Below are 24,984 nucleotides of genomic sequence, written 5' to 3'. Positions count from 1 at the left end.
AGATCTTTGAGACATAGCTTTGAGTTTTCATCTGAATGCTGAAGGTGGTCGTGTCCACTCATCTGTATTTTCTTATCTGAAGCTCCTTTGTGAGCAAGGCCACAGAATTGAAAGACAGTAATCTGAGTTTAGAATTTAGATGCTATGATCCATTCATGACTCATAAGACTTGGGGTAGGGAGAGAAGACTTATTATTTTATTAAATGTTAGTCATACCTTAGGCTCTATTAGACTAAGATCAGACTATAATCTAAAGTGGACAGGAATGAGGAATTTGAATACTCTTGTTTTTCTCAGAAGAGATTCATTCACTTAAAGTCTGGAGGAAATTCCCTTAACTGATATATTAAAAGAACTGTAATTTAGAAAATTCATCAGAAAGCCCATGCCTGGCAAATTTTGAGATCAATATTTTCAAAGCATAAATATAACCATTTGGTATATTTCCAGGGCAATGTTTTAGAGCATTCAATCAAAATGTAATAAATGGTGTCTTAAAGGCAGGAATAAGCTAATTACATCAATTCTTAGATGCTTAGCTCAACATAGAAGTGAGCCTATATATGTGGATCATATACCTGCTCAGTGTCTCGGATAGTTTTAGGGATTTGGAAATAAGGAGGTTGGTAAGATCCCAGGCTGGTCCATGAGATGCAGAGGGTTACTCAGCTGTCCAAGGAACTTGTCTAATCTGACCCATTGTGATCCTAACATTCTTCAGTCACTAATTGTTCATGCACATTAACAAACATTCCTTATTCCTCTACCCCCAAGAAAGACCAATACATTGCAAAGTCAAAATTCATTTTTAAATTGAATTTTTAATTTTTTATTTGAAAAATACAATGCACAGCAGAGAATTATTTCCTCCCCTACTGCTCTTTCACAAAGGAAACGGTATGGTAAATGTAACTGAGATATTTGGCTAGGATAGATCCTGAGAAAAGAGAGGCCCAGTTAGAATTGGAAAATACAAAGTCTGTCAAAAAAGATTCACCTCTCTTTTAACATAAAAGAGCCTTTTAAGTTATCATAGGACTCAGTTAAAACATGTGCAGAATTTCTGCCATGCAAACAGAGACTACTAAAATTTTCAGGTTGACCAAATTATACTGACCTGGGCCCCAAGTAAGTAGAATAAAAAGGAGATGTCTTTATCAGAAAGATATGTGTTTGTCTGCTTTTACTAGACTACAAATGTACATATTTACATATTAATATTTTCTGAAATGTGATCTTTCATTATTCTCAGTAATAGCATCATGATTAAGGGCTATTTTCTGGCTTTTGCCTTATTCACATGTATCTTGTCTTTTTCTTCTGAATTTTTTTCATGACAGCATTACTCACTGTACAATCTTGAGCCCAAGATGTTTAAATAGTAGAGAAGATTTTACTCTGGTTCTGGGTTAAATCTGAGTTTTTGAAGAATTTATAACTCCTGCATTCAGATCAGGTTTAGCAAGGTGCAAAGAAGCAACATTGACATATGGATATATAGCTAAGACTTCCAATAGGAAAAATATTCCTGTTTGGCTCCTTGGAAGTCTGATGTGGAATCAATAGAACTGATAAAACTCTGGAAGCCTTACTAGTGACCTAGCCTTCTAAGACATTATGATCATCCCCTTCACTTTCATTTCCAATAAGTGAAGTCCCTATTACTGTTACTGCCTTAAAAAAATCTTTAAAAGAGGGTCAAGACATTCAAAGTTTCTTCATGTTCTAAATTTACAACAGGATTGAATTGCTCTAGAGGTTTGAAATTGGTAGAAATTTGGATTTTCTTTTCTTTTTGGCCCTAGTAGAAGTGCTTTAGATTCCACAGTGATAGAAATGGACAAGTAACATCGATCTGGGGAGTAATGGACAATCTTTGGTTATATTTATTTGCTAATCTCTGTTAAAATTACAGAGAAAATTAAAAGTTTGCTTTCTTTAGTACTGTAAACCTTAGAAAGATTCATTTCAGTCAATTATCTACTGCCCAAGTTACTTTGCCATATAAGCCAAAGTTACTTAGGGTAGTTTTAATGATTACAAAATTATTGTTGAGGAGCTGACCTTTCTTATATTAATGATTTTAATCCTTAATTCCACTAGGTCAATGTAAGGTATGTCCTTTGGACATTCTCCCGAGTGGGAGGTGTGGGCCTGAGAGTGAGAGTAGGAGGAGAGATGTTGAATTTAGGCTTCTCTTTTACAAAGAACCTCACCTCTAGGCTCTTGATATTCATTATTTTAAAACTGGATTACAAATAGGTTACTATATAGTTTTATATTTGAAAAGGGTTCATTCTTAAAACATAAATATTTAAAATACAGCAGAGCTTTCATAATTGTATTCTGGCATTTATTCATTTTTTGAACCATAGGTAGTTGCCCAGGATTCTATTGATCTCTGAAAGGCCTCAGTGTCCAAAATGAGATGACAGCTGTGCTATATTAGAAAGGAATATGAGTTCAGGGCCAGAAAACCTGAATTTAAACTCTGTCTCTCACTAGTTTGGGATTTGGCATGTTATTTACCCTGTCTTGGCTTCATTTTTCTTATCTATAAAAATAAAGCCATACTCTTCATGTTTATATCAGGTTATTATGAGGATTACATAAAATAATTAGTGTAAATGTACTTTGCAAACTATAAAGTACTACACAAATATAAAATAAAATACATTAACTATATTTTTAGCATTTACATCTTTTAAATTATGTGTCAGGGTATAGTTCTTTCTCATTTAAATTCTGTGGAATCTTTAGTAGTAAAAAAAAGCCTAAGAGTGGATTGAGCACTTTTGAGACACTGTTACCCATGGGAAATTACTGAATAATAAGGTACCAGTGCTGAATGCACTCATTTAAACGATCCTAAATACTGCCTGCATTCAAAAACAAGTTATCAATTAAGCCACAATTGTCAGGAGAAATAAGTCCAAATAAATAATTTTTAATTATGATACATTACTTATTACAGTAAAAATTGGCATTTTCCCCTTCAAAAGCAGAAGCACCAGTCTTAGAATGTATAGTATGAATGGTATTTTAAGTGAAATATAGCATAATGTGCAAACATTATTTTAGTATAGAACATACTTTCTGAAAGTAAAGAAATTTCACACACTGAAATGTTAGAATGGAAATAATGTCATGCTTAATAATAAAATAAAAACCCCCATGACTACTTTCAAAGTCCACTTCAAATTAAATATGGTATACTGCTGAATAGATATATGAAAAATTTTAAAAAACATAACTAACCCAAAATAAAAGGTTTTTATACACAAATACGATTTATGTAGAGGTTTCTTTTAACATAATTGTTGTAATTCTGTGAGAAACTAAAGTGAATGTTTTATTTAGGAATTTTGTTCATTTGGTCGTCACATTTTTCCTACTTTGTGCTAGGCTTTGTTGTCAGTGCTAGGGACGCAGAAAAAAAAAAAAAGACAATCCTGCCCTCGAGGAGCTCACAGTCTAGTGGGGGAAACAGATAGGTTGACATTGATTTTAAAATTATAAAAATTATTCAACAACGTTATAAACTTCCTTTGCAATCAAACAAACTTTGGGTGTTATGAATGGATGGTAAAAAGGGATGATGTCCAATGCAGTGAAAAACCATCTGCTTCAATATCATGTGACTTCTGCGAAGGCGGTGATGTGGTTCTGCAAAAAGAAAATGACAAAGTGAGAGGCTTGGGAAAATTAGCTTTGTAAAATAGGTAGTACCTTTACAAATAATCATTATCTTACATACTGAATGTTGAAGTTGCCAAAACATCCAGCATCGGTAAACTAAGTTTTATGTATTATTACACAATTTTAGCTGTTAATCACATATTTTCTTCAATAATCTTAATTATCCAAATAGATTACAATGTTATACCTGCTTATTCAAAGTTAACACTGAAATTTGAAGAGAGAAAAATGGCAATGCCAGACATGTTAATATTCTGTTCAGTGTTAATGGAATTTTAATGCTGCATGTTGGAGTTTCAGATTAATTGCTCCCTGAGAGACAGATGGCGTAGAATGAGGTGGTGAAATGCTCAGACTGAAATGGCATTTGCTAGTTGACAAAAATCTACTTAAACACTTCATTTTTGATGCATGAATCCAGACTCCAGACTGGAGTCTCTGCTGTTTACCTCGACCATAGAATTCTTAAGAGCCTTTTTTATTTTTTGAAAGCAACAGAATTATGTACAAAGAAAGTCTGTGGAATGGCTAATATTTAAATAGATTCAGGCATGCAACAGTCCATGTCATGGCTGCTAAAATATTGCAATGAAAAACTAGTATTATATAATTAATCATGCTACATATGGGCTTATGTCAAGATCTAATATGACTGACAGCCCCTACAAATAACATCAACATTACAAAAGGGTTCTACCACCATACTACCCATTTTAAATGTTTTTTATATAGTTTTCTTATAGCTTTTGCATTGGCTTTTTATAATAAATGAAATCATAAACAGAATTTCATATGATGAATGTATGCCATAAGATTTCTTCAACATACATATAGCTCTTTTCAAGTTAAAGTATTTTAATTCATTAAAACATATTTAAAATGTGTGTAAAGAAATTAAAATTCATTTTCGTTGTATTTAGGCATATTAAACCACATGAAAAGAATCTCATTGACTACAACTCAGGGCACTCTCTTCTAGGTTTGACCCACTTGATAACAGAGAAAAACAAAATTAGTAAGAATCACGAGTTAGCAGAGCAGGCTGACTTTTTCACTGACTCCTGATAACACTTTAGAAACTTTAATTTCCCATTTAAAAATGCATGATGAAAATGCCTGGAAATTCCATAGCTCATCTCTAAGTTTTCTTGAGTTTTCCTTACAAAAGCTCAGGCATGACTTTAGGATAAAGATGACTTGTCAGAGTTATATAATGCACTATGATTGAATTAAAACAATAAGAACTGTGGAAATATACATCACAGTTTTATTTCTGGTGGCCCCATGGGTACTTGAAACCAGTGAACTGAGAAAATGCAATTTGATATAGAGTGTTTCAGCACAAAACTGCCATGAACATCACACTTTTTAATGGGATCTTGAACAACATAATTTCTGGAAAGATGTTAAGACAGAAATTAAAGATTAATCAGTGAATGGCAACTGGTAGGTAGGAAAAGGTCAATAAGGGGCAGCAGAGAGAAAAGAAAGTTGGGAGAAAGAACATGGATGGTATCCCAAAGGCCACTGGCCTAGGCCTCCGTGTTCCCATTGTTGAACCAGATAATGAAGGGATGGTTCACAAGGTTCATTAAATTTGCTGAAGATGATCTTAAGGGGACAACCACCATCCTGGAAGGTAGAATTAAATACACATTAAAGGGCTTTAATAAACAGAGAAATAATCAGAAGCAAACCACTGATAATCATTGCAGAGCTTGACAGAAATAGAGGAAATACCAAGTGCACAAGTGCAAGCTGGAGAGTATGACAAAGAAGCTGTAATAACTGTAGGGTGACCATATAGTTTATCATCTAACATGGACATGTGGAAGGGAGAAAAGGGTGCTAATACTACACAGGGACAACAGGTTTAAATGAGGATTGTCTCAAATAGGAATATAAAGTCACCATATGCTGTGTTTTAATGCGTCCACTAAAAGGCACATGTTGGGAACTTAATCTCTAAGGCAACAGTGTTGATAGGTGGGGCATAATGAGAGGTGATTAGACCATGGGGGTTCTCCCCCTATCGATGAATTAATGCTCTTTTCATAGGTCTGGGTTTGTTATACAAAAGCAAGTTTAGTCCCCTTCTCTCTCTTACCCTCTTTTTTGTGCTTCCACCATGTTACGATGCAGCTAGAAGGCCCTTACCAGATGCGAGCACCTTGACCTTGGACTGCCCAGCCTCCAGAACCATGAGCAAATAAACTTTTGCTCCTCATAAATTACCTAGTCTGGAGTATTCTGTTATAGCAACACAAAACAGACTAAAAAACCTTAATAACGAGGCATGGAATGTACACCTGTAGGTGAGCTATTGAGATCTAGAAAATACTGGAATTCAGTCTTGGCATTTAAAATCACATGCTGATCACTAGATCTCCTTTTCACTGTCCATAAATTTAAAGCTATATTACTCTTTTCCTATACCAAATCATTACCAAGTTAAACTATAAGAACAACAGTTGATTTCCAGACTAACTATATTTTTAGATCCCAGGATTCTAGGGAAAACTCTTACCCCCACCCCAAATTAGCATCCTTTCCATTTCACATCTCTTAAGTTTCAACTTCTGAGATTATTTCATTTTTTCCTATTTGACTGGGATTAGAAGTATCCTGCTTGGGGCTCATCATTTTAAGGTAGCTGTGGTTAGCAGACAGATAAACAGATGAAAATAAAACACTGAAATGACTGTGCATAGGGAAGAGAAAATTAAGGGGAAATTTAATCATAGTACACGAAACATAAAAGGAGTGTACAGACAGATCAGAGAGTTTCTGTTCATTTACTGTTTAAGAGCAAATGAAACTTTGTCTTAAATGAAAGAGATGAATTCTTTATCTCGGTAGTTTTTTTTTGGTTGTTCGTTTGTTTTGAGATGGAGTTTCATTCTTGTTGCCCAAGCTGGAGTGCAATGGCGCAATCTTGGCTCACCGCTACCTACCCCTATGGGTTTAAATGATTCTCCTGCCTCAGCCTCCTGAGTACCTGGGATTACAGGCATGCACCACCACACCTGGCTAATTTTGTATTTTTGGTAGAGATGGGGTTTCTCCATACTGGTCAGGCTGGTCTTGAACTCCCAACCTCAGGTGATCCAACAGCCTTGGCCTCCCAAAGTGCTGGGATTACAAGTGCAAGCCACCACACTATCAGGCACAGGAGTGATTTTCCCTGAAGGAATCTAAAGAAGGGACGAGATAATTATTGACATCCTTTTTTTTTTCTTTTTGAGACAGAGTCTCGCTCTATTACCAGGCTGTAGTGCAGTGGCGCTATCCCGGCTCACTGCAACTTCCGTTTTCCAGTTTCAAGCAATTCTCCTGCCTCAGTCTGCCGAGTAACTGGGACTACAGGCACTCACCACCATGTCCGGCTAATTTTTCATACTTTTAGTAGAGGCGGGGTTTCACCATATTGCCCAGGGTGGTCTCCATCTCTTGACCTCGTGATCTGCCCACCTCGGCCTCCCAAAGTGCTGGGATTACAGGCGTGAGCCACCGCGCCCCTTGAGGTCCTTTCTATAAGAATCTATTATATGATTCTGCATTATACAGCTTACATTACCAAGGTATGTACATGCATAATTTGAAATATACAGATGGCCTAATTCCTATGCAGAAAGTTATGATCTGTTCACTTCCCCAGCAGCATTTTTCCCAGTAACATGAAAAACTAGACTTGTGTTTAATATTTTCAGATTGCTGTCTTGAGAAATGGACTGCCTATGAGGCAAACTAGTTGACAAGGGGTTTCTCTTTTCAATATGGCTAAATTCTTAATATGCAATCCTAAATCTTATTAGTAGATGACAGTGCAAAAAAGCAGTAGGCAAACCAAAAAGCTCATGCTTAAAAGTTCAAATCTGAATCATGAGAAGAAAGTGGTCATATAATTTATCAGCACAATTCCTGGTACCTTCTGCAATTACATCTACAAAAGCTTACCATGGAGATGACAAAGCTTAACCCCAAATAGTTGAAGATTAGAATATGCTACATGAAGCATCCATTAGAAAGTGTTCATTCAGGTGCACAGCAAACCAGTGAGCAAAATACTGAGTCTGGTCCTTGAGTGCAGGGGTCACAAGGGAAAGCAAACACTTTGTTTCTGAAAAGTTGTTCTGGATACTTAAATTTCATAAATTTTAAAGTCTGTATAGCATGTCCATTTTGAAAGCTCTAAGTTCTCCATGAAAATCTCTATTATTCTATACTCCTATTTCTATTTCTATAGAAAATATATTCTGTAATTTAAAAAAATGTTACTTAAGACAAAACTGTCATGATTCATGCCATGAAACTTTGGCGATGACTGGCCATCTGGCAAGATCTGTCACTCAACAATCAACAAATAAGGGGGAAAAAATAAGGGAAAATGCAACAAGGGCACTCCAGGGAAGTGTTTGCAATTACAGCTATAGGAAAGCAAACAAAAATGCCATTGTTAATGGCTGCTTAGTTAAGGAATGCTAAATTCACATTAATGGTTGAAAAATAAAATATATTTTAAAGATTAATAATTATAACAACAATAACAACAACAAAAAGCTCTAGTTTCCAGATTGCTTTGGGTTGTAAGGGAAACCTGCACAGAAGGACACATTTTTCTGTATTTGCCTTAGCTTTGCAACCCAACTCCAAAACCAGTGCGCTCCAGCGCACATACGTTTATTGCCTTAATTGAAGGTGTTCACAGTGGCTTATTCCCATTATCCAGCTGAAGAGCCTGGCAAGACAGTCTTTAAAGGACCTCTCCTGTGAATTTTCTTCTTGACCATTCTCAATAGGTTGATTTCGGCACACCTACAAAATGTGTTTTACATATTACTTAAATGTTTATTTAAATATTGACTTAATTTATTTAAAGTATTGGTTTATTTAAAGTTCTATGCTGTTACATTGTTAGACCAAATGCTGAGATTAAATATTATTCCAGTTTCATTCTTTCAAGATGATTGATGATAAAAAGTTTTGTGTTTTAATAGGAGAGGCTGTCAACAATCAGCATAGGTTTTTAACCTAAACATAAAATGGAAATGTGTACTTGTCTTTCATGCAATGATTTATGTCTTTGACTCTATTGCTGAGGAAGCTGTGAGGTACAGTGGTCTTTGCAGACAAGTCATCTGAATGTCAAGTGTTTAAATGTGGGCTCCATCACAACTGAAATTCTGGCAAGCAATGGAACCTTTCACAGACCCAGCTTTCTCATCTGTGAATTAGAGATAAGAATACATACTTGAATGGATTTTTATTAAGATTAAATGGGATTATATACACAAGGGTTCCTGTCTCTACTTAAACATAGTCATCATTTATTTATAGTTACTTACAAAAGCCACAGAAACAAGCTAAAAAGGAAAGTTTAAAAAAAAGAAATGAAAGGTCAATAAATAATTTTTAAGTAATTGGTTAGAATTTTGCAAATAAAACTCACTATTTGACTATAAAATACACAATTCTACCAATTTGCAATGCTCATATCCAAACAAACTTTAAAACCCAAAAAATGTTTCTTATAAGATTGGTGCAAACTCATTTGGTGACAAAAACCTGATCTGTTGTGAGGCAATTTATACTCTATGTTTTGCTGCAGAAACGCCCATCTGCGATTACAATTGCTGCTCCAGACCCTGCTTCTGTAACCGAATATAAGTATTCCTAAAATATATAATATTTAGAATTCTGAGAAAACATCTACCACTAAGGATTCTGGAGAAGTAATCATGGTCCAATAAATTAATCAACAATTCTGACATAGCCTACATTGCATCAGGAAAAGACAAGCGGATGTCACAATCTTGAATATTGTCCCTGTTTATTTTGCAATTTGCTGCTTTAACTCATTCATTTGCTTCATTCATTGTGTTGTTTGAGGAGGGGAACGTGGGCAGAAGAGAGGAAAAAAGCAAAGTGCATGGAGTATGTGTTCAAAGGTTCTACTTTGTCACATTGTTTTCCTTCTGGTAGGCTGTGAAGTTGATGAGTATTTTAGTAAAGAGAAAAAAATGTTAGAACCATTTAAGAAGAAATTAGTTAAATTCAGACTTCAAGCTGTGAAACTGATTCGAAAATTTATGTTGAACAATTTCTTGTTGTTTTAAGAAGTTAGAGACATAAAAGCTATCATGTGATAGAACCAGAGTTTTCTTGGGAAAGATGACTTTTTGGGGGAATATTAACCTTTCTGTTTCAGTTCAGAGTTTTATATTGGTTCAGAGTTTTGTTTCTATTCAGAAGTTTCCTTTTTTTACTATTCAGAGAAAGAATCTAACAGCTACCTTCTGAAAGAATCTCTAGGCAGCTTTCTCTGATAAGCTAATTAAACCAGAGAGTGGCAGGCCCAGTTTTCACTAGAACATTAGCTATAGATCTTATAAAGTATTTTCAAGTCCTGAGAAGTCAAAGAAGCTTACGGCTTCTCACACCAAATCTTTAGGAGCACTGATTCTCTACTGTGGCTTCACACTGGAATCACCCAGGATCTTTAAGAAAATACTGATGCAACCCCAGAGACTAGGATTTAATTGGTGTGAGGCATGGCCTGGTTACGGGAATTTTTAAAGGCTCTCTGGATGATTATAACGTACAGCCAATATTGAGAACCACTGTGTCAGAAGCTCTGCAGGCCCAGGTGTTTCCAGATCAAGTACTGGCTGCACATCCAGACCACCTGATATGCCTGATGCAGTACAAGTCATAAGGCCCCAAGTCTAGGCCTTTTGGATCAGAACGTCTTAGTGTGCAACCCAGATATCTTCTTTTTTTGCAAGCGCCACAAGCAATGGAATTATCTTTTATGCTAGTCTGAGTGCCACTGCCTAAAACTGAAGAAAAGTGATTAATGAAATAAGCATTATCAGGGATGTAAAATCAGTTCCTTAAGATGCTATCCTTTCACTGACAAAGAGTATCGACTAATACATCAGTGAACCTATTCCAAAAAACAAATAATTGAATTCAAGCCTTTTGACAACAACTGCACATTATTTGACATGCTCAGAGCTTCACATGCATAAAGGTGTTAAGAAGACCTTCAGCAAATACCTGTTTGCTTCACTTTTTTTTCTGAGACGGAGTCTCACTCTGTCGCCCAGGCTAGAGTGCTGTGGTGTGATCTCGGCTCACTGCAACCTCTACCTCTTGAGTTCAATCAATTTTCCTGCCTCAGCCTGCCTAGTAGCTGGGATTACAGGTACACACCACCACATCCAGCTGATTGTTTCTTTCACTTTAACTCAATGTTTCCCAAATGTATTGACATGAAATTTCATGGAAGTCTATTAATATTAATGTGTTTATGGGATTCGGTGGATGTGAGTATCCATGCACTTTGTCCTCTAAATTTGTTAACCACTCCAACTGTGTAACCTTCCTCTCTCCCATACTTTTATCCCATATTCATAGCTATATTCTCAACCAGTAATCATGTTAGAAACGTAAAATCACATTATCTACTGTCTTACCTCCCTCCCACAACAAGGTTTCTTTAGCCATGAGGAAATTTCCTGACTACTAATTTATCCATCTGCTCCAGTGTATCTTGCTCCTTATGAATTCAGCTTCTTTTTCACTGCTTCTGGACCCCATGGTTGATCATCTGATCAATCTTCAACAGCATCCTCAAGACTCCTGCCTGTATCTCGACTGCTAAACGAAGTCATTGCACAAGCCGGATCCTCCACCTGGAACATTCTTTGCTCTCATCTTCACTTGGCTCACGGTCCTGCAGATCTCCCCTAAGATAACGTTTCTAGCATTGCTAAGTTTAGACAGGTCTCCCTTTACATGCTCCTCCAGTATAGCCATCATCATCTTCTATATATGATTACAAAATTCTCTGTCTCCCCACTAGAGATACCATAGTACCCCATATTTGATATTTGTTACATTTCATATATTACAAATCTGATTATAAATAAAATTTCACTGTACATAACAACTGATGATAAGGTAACTCATCAGTAAATTGTATCCATGCCTTGTTTTATATACTAATACTTTAACCTATAAAATTGGCTTCTTTTTAGTTATTTCATTTTCCTTTCTTAAATGCTTTAGATTTGCCAAATAAGCATCCTAATGCTACTTGACAGAGAAGAATTGGAGGATGTGGGTAACGGGCCAAGTACATGATAAATTTTTGTACAACCAGGAGCTGATTAAAACTCCTCATTTAAAAGCTTGTCTGTTTTCACAAAGAGGCACCAGTTGATAAAAATCTGAATAAACTACATCAAGATTCAATTTAGAACCATTCAAAATCATAAGGCCCATTAGAAATGACACAGATAACTTGGAAAATTTTTATGAAGGCAAATATATGTTACCATACAACCTGGCAATCTCACTGCTAAGTAGCTAAAAGAAATAAAATACATATATTCACAAAAAACTGTATATGAATGTTTGTATTAGCTTTATTAATAATTGCCAAAGAATGGAAACAACCCAAACTTCAACTGGTAAATGAATAAACAGACTATGGTACATCCATACAGCAGGATACTACTCCGCAATTAAATGGGAAAAACCCAGATTACGATGCATGTAAAAATTAAGTCAGACTCAAAAACTCAAAGTGCTATATTCTGCATGAGTCCATTTATATAACATCCTGAGAATGGCAAAATGCTAGGAACCAAAACAAATCAGTGGTTTCTTGCAGATGGAGACTGAAGGAAGGCTGACCACAAAGGGGAAGGCAGGAACAGTTTGGAGTCATAGAAACATTCCCTAACTTGATTATGGTGATAACTTCATGATCGTATGAATTTGTCAAGACCCATAAAACTGTATGCCAAAAAAGGATAATGTTACAGGATGCAAATTATGCTTTAATAAATTCCAATTTCAAAAAATTAGGACCACCAGCCATAACATGAATGTAGTCCAAAGGCCAAGACATGTCTAAAATTTGGTTTGTCAGTTATTGAATTATTGTTTCAACATCTGGTTGTTTCAGTACAAAAGAAAATACAAAATAAGTTTATTGAAAAATATTCAAAAATATAAATTCAAATTAGAACTTCATTTATTTTTGGCCTATAAGATTGGTAAAGATTATGAAGAACAATGTTCTCCATTATTGCAGAGAACATAAGGATATGAATTAAACCAAAAGCCTTAGGAGTGTTCATAGTCTTAGCTTCAGCATTTTTATGTCTGTGAATTTATTTTAAGTTATTAATTGAGCTTACAAAAATATATGTTTAAGGAAAATTTATCTTAATATTACTTATAATTGTGGAAAATTGGACATGGAAGCAATCATTTATGCTTAACAAATGTAATGGTTAATTTATATGGATTATAATTTTAAAAAATATAACATTATATTATGCAGCATAGTGATTATGGTTTTGAGCTCTGAAGTGACAATTATGGAACATATTTCTGTGAAAATGGAAAGTAAGGATTCATATTCTTGTTTCAGAACACAGACCAGTTGTGTGACCTTGGGAGTATTCACATATTTTATATGTGAAGTTCTCTGTATAATTCCAAGCATCTATTAAGCTATAATCGAATATTTGCTTTTAATATTATACCTGAAGTGACTGTTACATTTATTGATCTGAAATCATAGCTATGATGCATTTTATGTGAATAATAGCAATAAAATATACAGGGAAATTCTGTATTCAACACAAACTCATTCACACATTCATTGGGTCTTGAAGGCTATTTTAAGAAAATGTTTCCAATGATTATTGTGATGACCTCACAGATACTTCCTATTTATTTTTTGTTTTGCTTATTCCGATGTTCAGATCATAAACAATACGTACAAATTATTTCCTGATTGCTTCTTTAATCAAAACTATAAAAAGTAAACTATGCTTGTTTCATAAAACTGTGAATTGAGTCCTTGCTTATTTACCTAGTTTTAGTCAAATAAAATTTCATATTTTTTTATCAAAGAGTTTTCACAGTCCTGTGATCTCTGATTGATTTTGAAGGCCCTCCATAATGTCTTCAGGATGGTCCCCAGTAAGGGAACAGACCTGAAAAAGAGGGGGATGAACGTCTGGGATTAGGTTTCCATCCATGTGTAACTAATTATGTGTGCGTTGGAAATGGTTTTTAAATCTATCACTGATTATTCTCTCCTTAACTAATGACTGAATGAATCACATAATTTAAAGACACAGCTATCAATTCCATATTTATTCACACAAATGAAATGAGAAAGGTTTTTTTCTATATTCAAAAGCAATTTACTGAAAGATGCTTTTATATAAGGCCTGTTAGATAACTGAGGGGAAAAGCTGGCTTTTATTCTTCGTTTAGTATATCAAAATTCATAAATGGTATAGAAAAATAGATGCTGAATATACTGGAGTACAAATAAGAAAATGACATATGGCAAAATAATAACAGAATGTGCTGGTATTTATAACCTAAAATGTTGATGCCTGTTGGAAATTTTTAAGCTTCTACTTTCAATTTACTTTTTTTAAACAAAATTAAATTTAACAAATGAGAACACAGTATAGCATGTAAATATTGATTTACTTCAAATATTTTTCATGAATGCTCAAAGCTTACATTAAGAAAAATGCCTAAATATGAATATATTTAGTTCCACTATTCCAATAGCTAATCACTAATAAGATTGTTTTGACAAGGTCCTATATAACATTTATATTACAGTTCAGCAGCTCTGTAAAACAAAGATTTGCATTATAGAAAATCAACTGAATCTTAAATAGATTGCCAGAGTTACTCACGCACAACATTCTGAAACCTCAAAGGAATTTATCACAGGAAACACAGTAATGTATAATCATATTTGTCTTGGCAAGAAACCACAGGATTGTTTTGCTATTGCTATGACACTAATATATGCAACATTTTATACTACAATGTTTCCTGCATATGTGCTATGTATGAAATAGACAATCTGTATAAACTTTCAAATCCATTAAGTCTTTGTATGGGAGTATCATAGTGTGAAATTAAAAAAAAAATCCCATTGAGGAAATTATTATTGCGGGAGGGAACTAACTTGTGTGAAGCATTCACTATGTGCCAAAAAAGTTTATCTGTGATGTGTTAACTCCAACAATTATCCTACAGGGAAACCATCATTGTATCAGCTCTATTTCTATCAATTCTTCAGATAAGGAGAGGAGGAGTGATTTGTCTAACTCCACCTCGTTATTAATGAGCTGAACCACCAGGCTTCAAACCTAGCTGCAAAATCCAAGCTCTCTGTCCACGCATCACTCTGAGTAAATTTCAGTTCATGCTTCACCATGACTTCTGTAATCCTATAAAATTTGCAAAAGAGTCAATCAATGTAAAGTTCAATTCCTTGGGTCACTGTGAAGTCTTAGAACATTCCTATCCATATAAATATTTTTTTTGCAGTTGCCTTGGGAATTGAACATGTTAACCTTCATCTGTAACAGTACAGACTCATCATAATATTTCTAGATTTTTGGAGCTATCATCACTTCTTACCACTTTCATTCAGCTGATGTTTCTGTTAAAAAGGGTACATTTTTACATGATGAGCTTCATTGGGTGATACAGGTTGGTGAAAAGCCTCTATGCTAAGTATAAAACTGAGTCTTGTAAACTATTCCTATCATTACTTTCCCTTTGGTTTTGACAAGAGAGAATTCCCTTTGGTTCAATTGATTAATATCACATCAACCTAAGAAAAAATAATGCCTGGGTTTAGATGGAAAAAATTATTTCCTCATGAAGCATTTTCAAATTAACCAGGAGTGGTTATTGTGGCCTGCTGTAACTGCCATAATTAAACTATATGGATCTTAATTTCCCTTAGATCTATTGGAAATATCCCATTTTCTATCAAATTCTATCTGTCCTTGTATTTATTTTTAAATATTTTTGTTCCTTTACCAGATAAAGCCTCTTCCTCTAGATTTTCTATATAGCATCAGTTAAAATGGATAATTCATACATTATCTCCATGTGTTTACCCATGCCAATCTCATAGTCCCAGCATTGGGCCTTGGAGTAAAAATAAGCACAGGCAGGAGAGAGAGAAGGACTAAGGAGCTCAGTGCTTTGCTGTTGAGGTGACTGCAGTCTGACCTATGAGGATCATCTGGAAGGGATGCCAGTGCACACCTTCTCCATTAGTTATAAATGAGAGGAATTTGAAGAAAGGACAGGAAAATGCCATAGCTGATGGATCAGCATATACTATGGGTAGGGGAGAGGGATGGTTTTCTTAATGACACTCTGGCTGGGAGCCCTTTTCTATGGTAAATCATGAGGTGAGATAAATCCTCTAAATCAGCACCTCACTAACAGCAGACTTTGCTAAATGGCATCTGGTCAGTCAAAATGGCATAACATAGTTTGGTTTATTGAGATTTAGTAAGCATCATCTGTAGCATTCAACTGGATTCTTACAATAGCCTTTCAGATTCTTTTGTTGTTCCATGTTGCTCTCTTATTCTCCTCTCTGAACAAGCCATTTCCTTCCTTAAAGTCCTTTTTGGAAGGTAACCAATTTTTGGTTAAGGAAGTCTTTTTTGAAAGGTACCCCAACTGCTTACAGGATAAAAATCACCTTTTTAATGTTGCATAAAAGAGCCTTCCTAACCTTCATCCAAGGTCACACAGAACACTTTTCCTTGTATTTATTTCCTAATTGTATTTGCTCTCTACTGATTTGCCCATTCATGAACTTTACAAATTAGGATGTTTTCTGTATTACAGACATCAATCTTTTGACGTAAGTATTGTTTATATTTTAGGCTTTTCAATTGGCCTTTTGTAAATCATTTTAAACTACTCTTGGTAACTTTTTTTAAAAAATGCTTGAATATGTTTTCTAGTTAGCAATGCCAAGAATGAAGCAGTGATAATTGTAAAGCCGGTCGCCTCGCCAGGAGCTCGGACACCTCCCCCAACCCCGGGAGCTCGGACACGTCCACCCTCCACCGCACAGCCTAGCCCTCCCTTAAAAAACCGCACCAAAATGCAAATGAAGTCTTGTAAATCTACCCAATAGCAGTCGAGTTTTGTAAAACTACCCAATAGCATTCAAACCCTGCCTACCTGCCAATAGCAAGCTTGCCTTGCCCACACCCTGCTCTCCCACAACCAATCAAATGCCTCCACACCCTATAAAACCCCATGTCTGAGAGGAGTCCGTGCGACTTCTCTGGCCCCTCCTGTTGGACTGCAGAACCTCTCCCGGGAGCCGAATAAATTCACATCGGATCTTCTTGTGCTGGCCTCAGTTTCTTCATTTTAAACTCAGCAACAACCCAAGAACGCTTACAATAATGAGTCCCACCTTTATGAAATCTGGAGAATCTTAGACTTTTACATTTTTGCTGGTATTGTCTAGACATTGTCTTATTTTGTCATCTAATATAATTTTCTTTTCTTACATATCTTCTCTTTAAATTTTATAGTTTTGTACTGTTTCTGTTACTTTATTTTACCACAGTTAAATCTAATTAGTTTTATATTTAAATGGTTTCTATTCTTTCCACCAATTCATTCACATCCTAATTTGATCTCTAGATGCTGCTATATTAGTTGCTAAACATTTTTTGTACCTTTTTGAGAGCAATATAATTCCTGAATTGTATTGAATTCTTGCATAGCTGATATTTTTATGGTTATTTTAATACTTAAATGACTTTTGAGTGGAAAAATAGAATTATGTTACACACTAATTCCTTGAAAATTCTGAAGACATTACTCCATCTAGAACAGATACAGTAGGATAGATCTTGCATCCAGTGCTATGTAGACAAAAGTCTGAGACCAGCATGCTATCAGCCTTGGGAAGTAAACTATTTTTTCTGTCTTGTGGTTGTATTAGTTTTCACTAGGTAATATTACCTAGTATATAGCATATACCTAGCATACAGTATATATATATTTACTATATACTCTATATAGTATACAGTATATATATATACTGTATACTATATTATATAGTATACAGTATATATATATATACTGTATACTATATATTGTAAACCTATCCTATCCTGGTATATATATATCCTATATATCCTAGTATATATGCTATATATATAGTATATATGTGTGTATATATATATTTACTATATACATAGTCTATAGTATATTATATATATAGTATAATATATAATATACTATATGTAAATATATAGTATATATAGTAAATATATATAGTATGTATATACATTTACTATATACTAAATATATATATTATATATACTATATATATTTAGTATGTAGTATATATATACTATATATACAATATATAGTATATATATACATACACTACATATATACTATATAATATATAACACATATAATATATAATATAATATATAATAATATACATATATACTATATAATATAGTATATAGTATATATAGTGTATATATATATAGTATACTATATAATAGCATATACTATGTATTTGGAAGAGAAGTTCCTTTAATATATATTTCTGAATATTGCTATTGCCTCATTTGTCATCTTCAGATACAAAGATTCATATGTTAGGTTTCTGTGGCATGTCCTCTATATCTATGATCTTTTCTCAGATATCAATTTAATTCTCATGTTCTTTTATTATAAAACCTGTCAGTAATATAACTGACAACTTTTTCCAGTGTGGATTTTGTTCTTTATGGTTTCTAGCATAGTTTTAATCCCACCACAGCAATATTAGTTTACTTACATTACTTTCCTGATTGTGTCAGCTATCTTTCATCTGACATTCATTTCACACGTTTTCTTTAATTTCCTTGACTGTGGAAAGAAGATGCTATCTACAATAAATTTAATTAAATTTCTTGTGATCTGTTTTTTTTTTTTTTTTGAGATGGAGTCTCGATCTGTCGCCCAGTCCGGAGTGCAGTGCCACACTCTCGACTTGCTGTAACCTCCACCTCCCAGGTTGAAGTGCTTCTCCTGCCTCAGCTTCCCAAGTAGCTGGGACTACAGGTGTGCACCATCATGGCTGGCTAATTTTTGTATTTACAGTAGAGGCAGAGTTTTGCCAAGTTGGCCAGGCTTGTCTCGAACTCCTGACCTCAACTGATCCACCTGCCTTGGCCTCCCAAAGTGTGGGATTACAGGTGTCAGGCACCACACCCAGCCAAATTTCTTGTAATCTTTATTTAAAAAACAAAGCAAAACATGCTCTATCTATTAAAATAACTCTTTCTCTCTCCTCGATGTCATTTTAAAGGATTTGAGTTCTTGTTCCGATTATTCATGCTTGAAATAGAATGATTTAGCTCAGCTCATTTTCCTAAAATGAGTGGGAAAGGATTCATCAGCAATCTCCTAATGATAACCATGAATTGCTAGGGAATCCTCCACTTACATCTGAGCGGAAGACCTGGAGGATGTAGTTTTTTGTCATCACTTTGATGATTTATCAGTCTGAGTGGATTGTGAGAAGAAGCTAAGACCATGAGCATTTTCAGGAAGGTCACTTTGTTTCTACACAGTTTCATTCATGCTTATGTTTGTTGAAACCAGAAAGACTACTGATTAGTTCAGTCTACTTCTGTTCCATGAGCATGTGCAATCCTTGGAGGCAGCTTTTGGTTGTGAATGAAGGTAACTCCCCATCCAGGGTGGGGTACCCATCCAGTTCAGAAAAAGTTTCATTCATCTCTCATGAACCCTTTATAGTGAGAAGCCTAATCAGAGGACAGCTTCTTGTCTGAGAGCTTTCTTTGGGTATTCGCTCATTTGCTAACTCTGTCTCAAAATCGTGTTGATCCAAAGTGTTGAGATGTTCTCTAAATGAAGCAGACTGCTTATTCTCTTAGAGACCGCTCCTAGCTCTCATTCTCACTCTGGAATTTTGGGACATTATTGACGCTGCATAGAATTTTAGCTACTCACACAGCATTGTAATTCTTTAAGAGCAAAGAAAAAATGGAATTGTCCTTTGGGGGATTTCCTAAAACTGGATTTGTTTATACCATATCTAGTCAAAATCCCAAAACTATTTACTCTATCTAGTTTTCACTCGGCTATTAAGATATTAATTCCTACGTTATTTTTGAGAATATAGAGTGTAAAGGTAATGAAATGTAAACATCTCCATCTCTATTTCCTAGAAGGAGTCAGACGTTTGTTTCTTGGACTCCTAAGGATAATTAATAGAATCTTTTTGGAGATGTCCTGAAGCCAGCAACACTGATGCTTTTGTTTGAGATACATGGGCCACTGAAGACCAGAGCCAGAAAAGCATGAATTGGAGAGAAAGAGGTGGTGTGACCCAAGAGGAGATTTGACTCCCTGGGTCCTTGGTTGGATGAGGGCTTTGTGGCTCCTGTAAATGACAAGCACCTGCACACAGCTCACATGAAGGGCCCCAGGGTAATGGTACCTAAAATATGAATGGCTGCAGGTGTCACAGAAAGCTGAACCCTAGGCATGAAGGTGTGAGAGCTACCACCAAGATTTCCATGCACAATTTGGCAGATAAAAATAAACCAAACACTTGCAGAAAGGTCATGTGAGTCCTAAGGAAGTACAGGGTTTTAAATGACCCTAGGACAGTTTTTCTGAGGGCCTTTTGTCAATCCGAACATATCAGTAGTCAATCCACTGAGGAAGCATGGGAACCTCCTTAGAGGGCAACTTAAATAATTGAATAACTTTTAAAAAGTTAATTATTTTCAATTATAAAATTATTCATAATTGGTATAGCATTTCATTGTACAAAGGAAAGGAAAGGAAGGAAGGAAGGAAGGAAGGAAGGAAGGAAGGAAGGATCGATCAGGAATGTGGATAAGGTCATGGTCCACGAATCTCAGTTGCCTCCTTAAGTTTAAGCATTGCTCTGGTGTCTGCTTCTCTCTCTTTCTTTTTCTTCTCTCTCTCTTCCACATGTTCCTTTCTATGCTACTAAAGATAAATAGATGGTATTCTGCATAACTGATTTTTATATATACATTTAATATATATAAGTATAAAGTTTTTTAAAAATTTCAATATATATTGGAAAACTTTCCATGCCTTGATTTACCTCATCCATTTCGGCTGTTAAATAATAATAATGATTGCAGTTATGATTATTATGGGTTTCATTGCTACCAGACACTGTTTTAACTGCTTTACCATTAACTTACTGCACTCATATAATGATCAATTTATGAAAAAGAAAACTGAATCACCAAGCATTAAATGAGTTGCCTAAGGTCAAAATTATCCAAAATTCCCAGCTAGCTTGCCTCCAGAACTCATAAGCAGAAGCATTACACTACAATTTGCTGGACCTCATTGATTTAATAATTCACTACTCATAGATATTTAAGCTTTTCATGATTTCATATGACAAACAGCCATGATGAAGTTACTGGTAACCTGAATATTTAGTGGACACTGGGATACAATGGGCCAGTTTCCATAGACGACTAATTCTTTTCACAAACCAAATGTAATGAATGTTCAGATACACTTGGCTTTCAGAAAAATCAGTACTTTTCCTATAAACTGTGGTAATTAACTATATGACAAACTCCCTATAATTAAGGGATAAATTGCTGGCATAAAAATAAAGAATGCTTGCATGCTCTAATTACACTGCAGCTTATAGTTTATCAAACATGTACTTTGAACATAAAAGGTTATATAAGTACATAACTTCTAAAAGAAACCCTCTGCCTTCTCCATACAAAAGTGACAACCAGAAAATGACAGCCTGGCATAATAACGCTAAAACTCTTGGCCATGCTTGCAGACCAAACTTTCACACAGGGCTCCCTTACTCTTTTCAGAGGCCCAGCTTTAAGGTCTAATGTCACTCTCCAACTAACAATTATTAAGATCAAAGTACTGGGAAGAATTTTGCATTTACTTGTTAACCAGTATGAACCATGATGAATGCAATAAGGTGAGTACTCACTTAGTGACATTGACAGGCTCTTGGAAACCAAGTTTAATTAGAACGAAGTATAATGAAACCGATTTGACCATAGGCTAATTGGTATAAACAAGAATTAAGTTTCTATGGCATATTTCTGGTTGCAAACTTCTAAATAAAGACCAAAACGCTTCTAATATAAAACATTGGAATAAATGTAATTATAGATACATTTAAGAAAGATTAATAAAAACAGGCACGATAATTATCTGTCCAATTATTTTGTTTCAGAGTAGCAGGTGGCCAGAGCCTAGCCTGGCAGCTCAGGGCACAAGGAAGTAACAGGCCCTGGACAGGACATCATCCCACAGCAGGTGCACTAACATAACGCACATCACATTCACCCACACTGGGACCATTTAAACATGCCACTTCACCTAATAGGTACATCTTTGGGAGGTGGGAGGAAAACAGGGTAGAAAAGCCGTGCAGATATGGGGAGAACATGCAAACTCCACACAGACAGCCGCCCTAGCCAGAGAGTGATTTTTTTCTCATCAGTGTTAGAAAGAAATGATATTGAATGAAATAATGTAATTTGAAGACCTGCTGTGTATTTATCCCAAATGCTCCTCATCACACACAAAAAGAGAAAGCTCTTGCAGGCTTCCGTTAAGTGACAGCCTTCCTCCCTTTCTGCCTGATGAACACCAGTACATGTCCTCTCAGCAGCACCGTTCCAAAAGCAAGCCTGAGATGTATTCTTGGCACCTGGCCTCATGATCATCCCATGCTCTGTGTGAGTGCAGGGGGCAGGACTTGCACTGTGCAGACAGCATTCTGCCTGGGAACAGGAATAAAAAGATGTGAGTGTAAAGTTGGAACTCAGCAGGGTGTGGTGCCCAGGCACTACATGAATAAGGGGAGAACTGAATCAGATTCAAACCATTTTTATTTCCTAGCTATCAGAGTGAAAACAAAGCTCATAAATTGGTGATGACAAAAAATTAATAAAAGAAACATGCCACTTAACCTAGTATGTACATGAATACATATATTAATGAATACTCATCTCTAGCGATTTATATATTAATAGAATATTTTCGCTTTTACCATATAATATTTCAAAGCTCACTCTAAATAAAAATGAACTAGCATAACATCAACAAAAAGAATCTTTTAAATAATTTAATAGATACAATGGTATAATGATATATATATGAATATTTGGCAATGCTAGAAAGCTACCAAAGAACAGCCATGCTAATAGATGTTAAAAAGTAGAAGGCTGTGATTATTACTGAAGTTAATTTCAGAGGTATTCAAAATGAAAAGGTTGTAATAGTTACCCTGACCATATTATTCAAAATCTGTCTAAGAGCTCTTCCTATAATTCACAACCTTTTTTTTTTAGATATTAGAGATGGGCCCAGGCTGGAGTACAGTGGTGTGATCATAGCTTACTGCATCCTTAAACTCCTGGGTTCAAGCAATCCTCCTGTCTCAGCCTCCTGAGTCTCTAGGCTACAGGCACATGCCACCGCATTTGGCTTATTTTTTTATTTTATTTTTTGTAGAAATGAAGTCTCACTATTGTTACAGCCCAAGCTGGTCTCAAATTCCTGACCTCAAGCGATCCTTCCACCTTAGCCTCCCAGAGCGCTGGGATTACAGGCATGAGCCACTGTGCCCCAGCTAAATTCCACTGTTCTTAATCTTTATTTAATAAATTAAACAAGATCTAATTTTGTACAGATTATTCCATTTTTAAACATATTTTCTTATAAAGGTACGTGTCTCAAAATATTACATTGCATACTTTTTCTCAGCTGATTATCAATGATCTGGACTTTGCAAATTAACCATTTGGAAGTCCAGTTTTCTTAACCGTAAAATGGGAATATGCATTATAATAGGATATCAGCTAAGTTACCATAGGAAAAAAGTTAAAACAATCCAGTGGCTTAGAGGAGAAAGCAGTTCACTTCTTTCTCAGAACCATCTAGGCTGGGTATATGACCTCCGCTTCATAAGCTCATCCAGGAACCCAGGCTGGCCAGATAGATTGGTCACAATCCCAAAGTGATTTCCAAGATTGCTCCAGTCATTACCTTTCCAGTTGGTAAGAAGGGGTAGAGAACGTCCAGGGCAAGAGTCTTCAAAGAGATAAATCAGAGGTTGTACTTGTCCTTCTGCTCACATTCCATTTGTCTAAACTTGGTCTCATGGTTACACCTAACTGCAAGGGAAGCTGGGAAATATAGATTGTAGCTGGGCAGTCATGAATGTAGCTAAAATTAGGGAATTCAATTACTAAAAGGAAGAAGGGGAGAAGGAATACTGAGTATTAGCAGTTCTTACCATTATAATGAGGACCATGTTTAAAAATTGTTGTGAGGGCTGAGACTGTATTTGTAGAGCATATATAAACCATCAGCACAGGACTTGACACATACTGACAGTCATCATTAAATGGAAGTTATTATTAGTGTTAGTATGTTACTATTATTAAGTACTTCTATTCTTACCTGAATGCTTAAATTCTCTCTAAAGTATCATGGATAAGTTATTTTTTACCTATTCTGGAGTTCCTATAGTAAAAGGAAATTTTGTCTCTTTTAAGGCAGCCATTTCATTTTCAGAGATTTTCCTTCTTTCTAGCCATTATTTATCTTCTTACGCTCACTCCCCTTTGCTTTATCCTAAGTGTGATCTCAGACACCCTCCAGAACAATTGTCATTCTCTGTCGTACAAAAGTCCTTCAGATTCTTATGGGAAGCTATTGCTTCTTTCATGAGTTTTCTTCAAGCACTTTTTTTGTTCCTCCAACAGTCCCTCATAATCCATGATGTTGAGTAAACCCACCATCCTAAAGACATTCATTCACTTATTTAACAAATATTTATTGAGTGCCAACTATTTTATCAACACTCACTTTAAAACTGTTGTCGAGATCAGTACACAGTATTCAAAGTTGGTCTGACCAGAGCCTAGCAGGGCACACCATCAATCCCCTCATTCAGGGTACATTTTCCCCAAGTGGTCCTTAAGATCATTTAACTCTTTTGGCAGCCTTATCATGCTGTTGACACATGTTGACTTGGTGCCTATTACGCCCCGAGCCTTTTTCATTTGTGCAGTTAACCAAATTGTACCTTCTCTACACGTGAAGTTTTTTAAAAATCCAAATACAAACTGTTTCCTTTATTTCTAGTAAATGATGAATTGTATCGTATTGCAGTCTCTGAAGAATTTTTATTCTTTCATTGAATATGTTAATTATCTCACAGATTCACACAATCTGAACAACTGATTAGCATGTGCTGACTCTTCAGCTAAGATATCGATCAAAATGTGAAAGTGAAAGGACTGAAGAGAAGCCACTAATAACTCTCAGAGCAATCACTTAACTAGTTACAAATGCACATAACTGCACCAACA

General features: G+C 35.3%; 1 protein-coding gene across 2 annotated transcripts in view; it reads right to left on the bottom strand.

Moving 5' to 3' along the window:
- Positions 1–2,932: 2,932 nt before the first annotated feature.
- The window catches only part of PLPPR5 (phospholipid phosphatase related 5), a 114,577-nt gene continuing 92,525 nt past the window's right edge, over positions 2,933–24,984 (bottom strand). For both annotated transcript variants that reach the window (XM_012458466.3, XM_012458467.3), the window contains exon 6: positions 2,933–3,667. In XM_012458466.3, coding sequence (XP_012313889.2) covers positions 3,635–3,667 — 33 coding nt within the window. In that variant the 3' untranslated portion in view covers positions 2,933–3,634. The remainder of the gene's footprint in view (positions 3,668–24,984) is intronic.

The sequence above is a fragment of the Aotus nancymaae genome, unplaced genomic scaffold (genome assembly GCF_030222135.1).
Source record: "Aotus nancymaae isolate 86718 unplaced genomic scaffold, 86718_ANA_hifiasm-v0.15.2.pri h1tg000103l, whole genome shotgun sequence".
In the NCBI taxonomy this organism is placed as follows: Eukaryota; Metazoa; Chordata; class Mammalia; order Primates; family Aotidae; genus Aotus; species Aotus nancymaae.
Note: the sequence above shows the minus strand (reverse complement) of the source record. Positions and strands in the feature narration are given on the sequence as shown.